Consider the following 987-nt stretch of genomic DNA (forward strand, 5'->3'; position numbering starts at 1 on the left):
CCCACAGTCGAGACAGATTCACGTTCTGGTGGTGGTTCCTGGACAAAGCCTATCACTAGGTGCCGCCGCTCTTCGTGAACCCCATCCCGTCCGCAAGAAAAGGTGGGAAGAACTGAACAAAGTACTTGATCGGAACAAAAGGTCGAAGGTCAACTCTGCTGGTGAGTCCTCCACAGGGTACTCATACGTGTCGTTCACCGATGTCGACAAAATAATGAAGGCGCGTCGCTACGAGCAGCCATCGAAAGTCGTCGAAAATGACAAACTTGACGTGCTCCATGCGTATCTGCTACTCCTGACCAAAGCTTTCGGAGAAATCGTGACGGGAAAAGAAGCGAAAAGACTTCACTTCATCGTCCCAATACTTGCCTGCGTTTGTGGGCTTTTTGATGGAGAAGTCCGGATTCTCGCTGAAGAGACAGTTACCGGGAAACGAGTACATGGAGACGGGTCTTTTGAATTTGTGATTGAACGTGGCAGTAAACGTGTGTGCATCGTGGAGGCGAAACGAGATGATTTTCAGCAGGGCCTCGCGCAGGCTTACGTAGGGTGCGAAGTACTCGCAGATGTCGAAGGATTGACGAAGCTATACAGCATCGTCACAAATTTCAAGGAATGGTACTTCTCCAGAAGTCTGGATGACAGAATCGAGCGATTTGATGCAACGATTAATATCGTGAACGACATTCCTACGCGAGAATCGGTGAAGATGATTGCAGAGAAGATCTACTCCATGCTGTCAGATGATGATGAGCCAGCCGTGGTCTCCAACGAGGCTATCCAATGACGTTGGGTCGGCATTGTCAAGTCATCTCTGCGCTCCCTTTTGAAGGATCGTTTGATGCGTACGCTTAGATCAGTATGCTAGAGCTAGGAAGCAGCAACAACTGGTTGACATCTCCAATATTTTCAGTCGGATATATACTTAGTATCAATCATTATGTGACTAGATAAATATATATTTTCACCTAATAAATCATTGATTGG

The 987-nt window shown here is 47.2% G+C and overlaps 1 protein-coding gene across 1 annotated transcript; it reads left to right on the top strand.

Annotated features, from left to right (window-relative positions):
• Positions 1 to 214: 214 nt before the first annotated feature.
• Positions 215 to 787, top strand: PHALS_01614 (uncharacterized protein; the record flags this gene model as incomplete). Its single annotated transcript, XM_024716039.1, has 1 exon — positions 215 to 787. The coding sequence occupies one exon, from the start codon at positions 215 to 217 to the stop codon at positions 785 to 787; it is 573 nt and encodes a 190-aa protein (XP_024581677.1).
• Between the last annotated feature and the right edge of the window lie 200 nt (positions 788 to 987).

This window comes from Plasmopara halstedii, assembly GCF_900000015.1.
Source record: "Plasmopara halstedii genome assembly, contig: Scaffold_1583, whole genome shotgun sequence".
NCBI lineage: Eukaryota > Oomycota > Peronosporomycetes > Peronosporales > Peronosporaceae > Plasmopara > Plasmopara halstedii.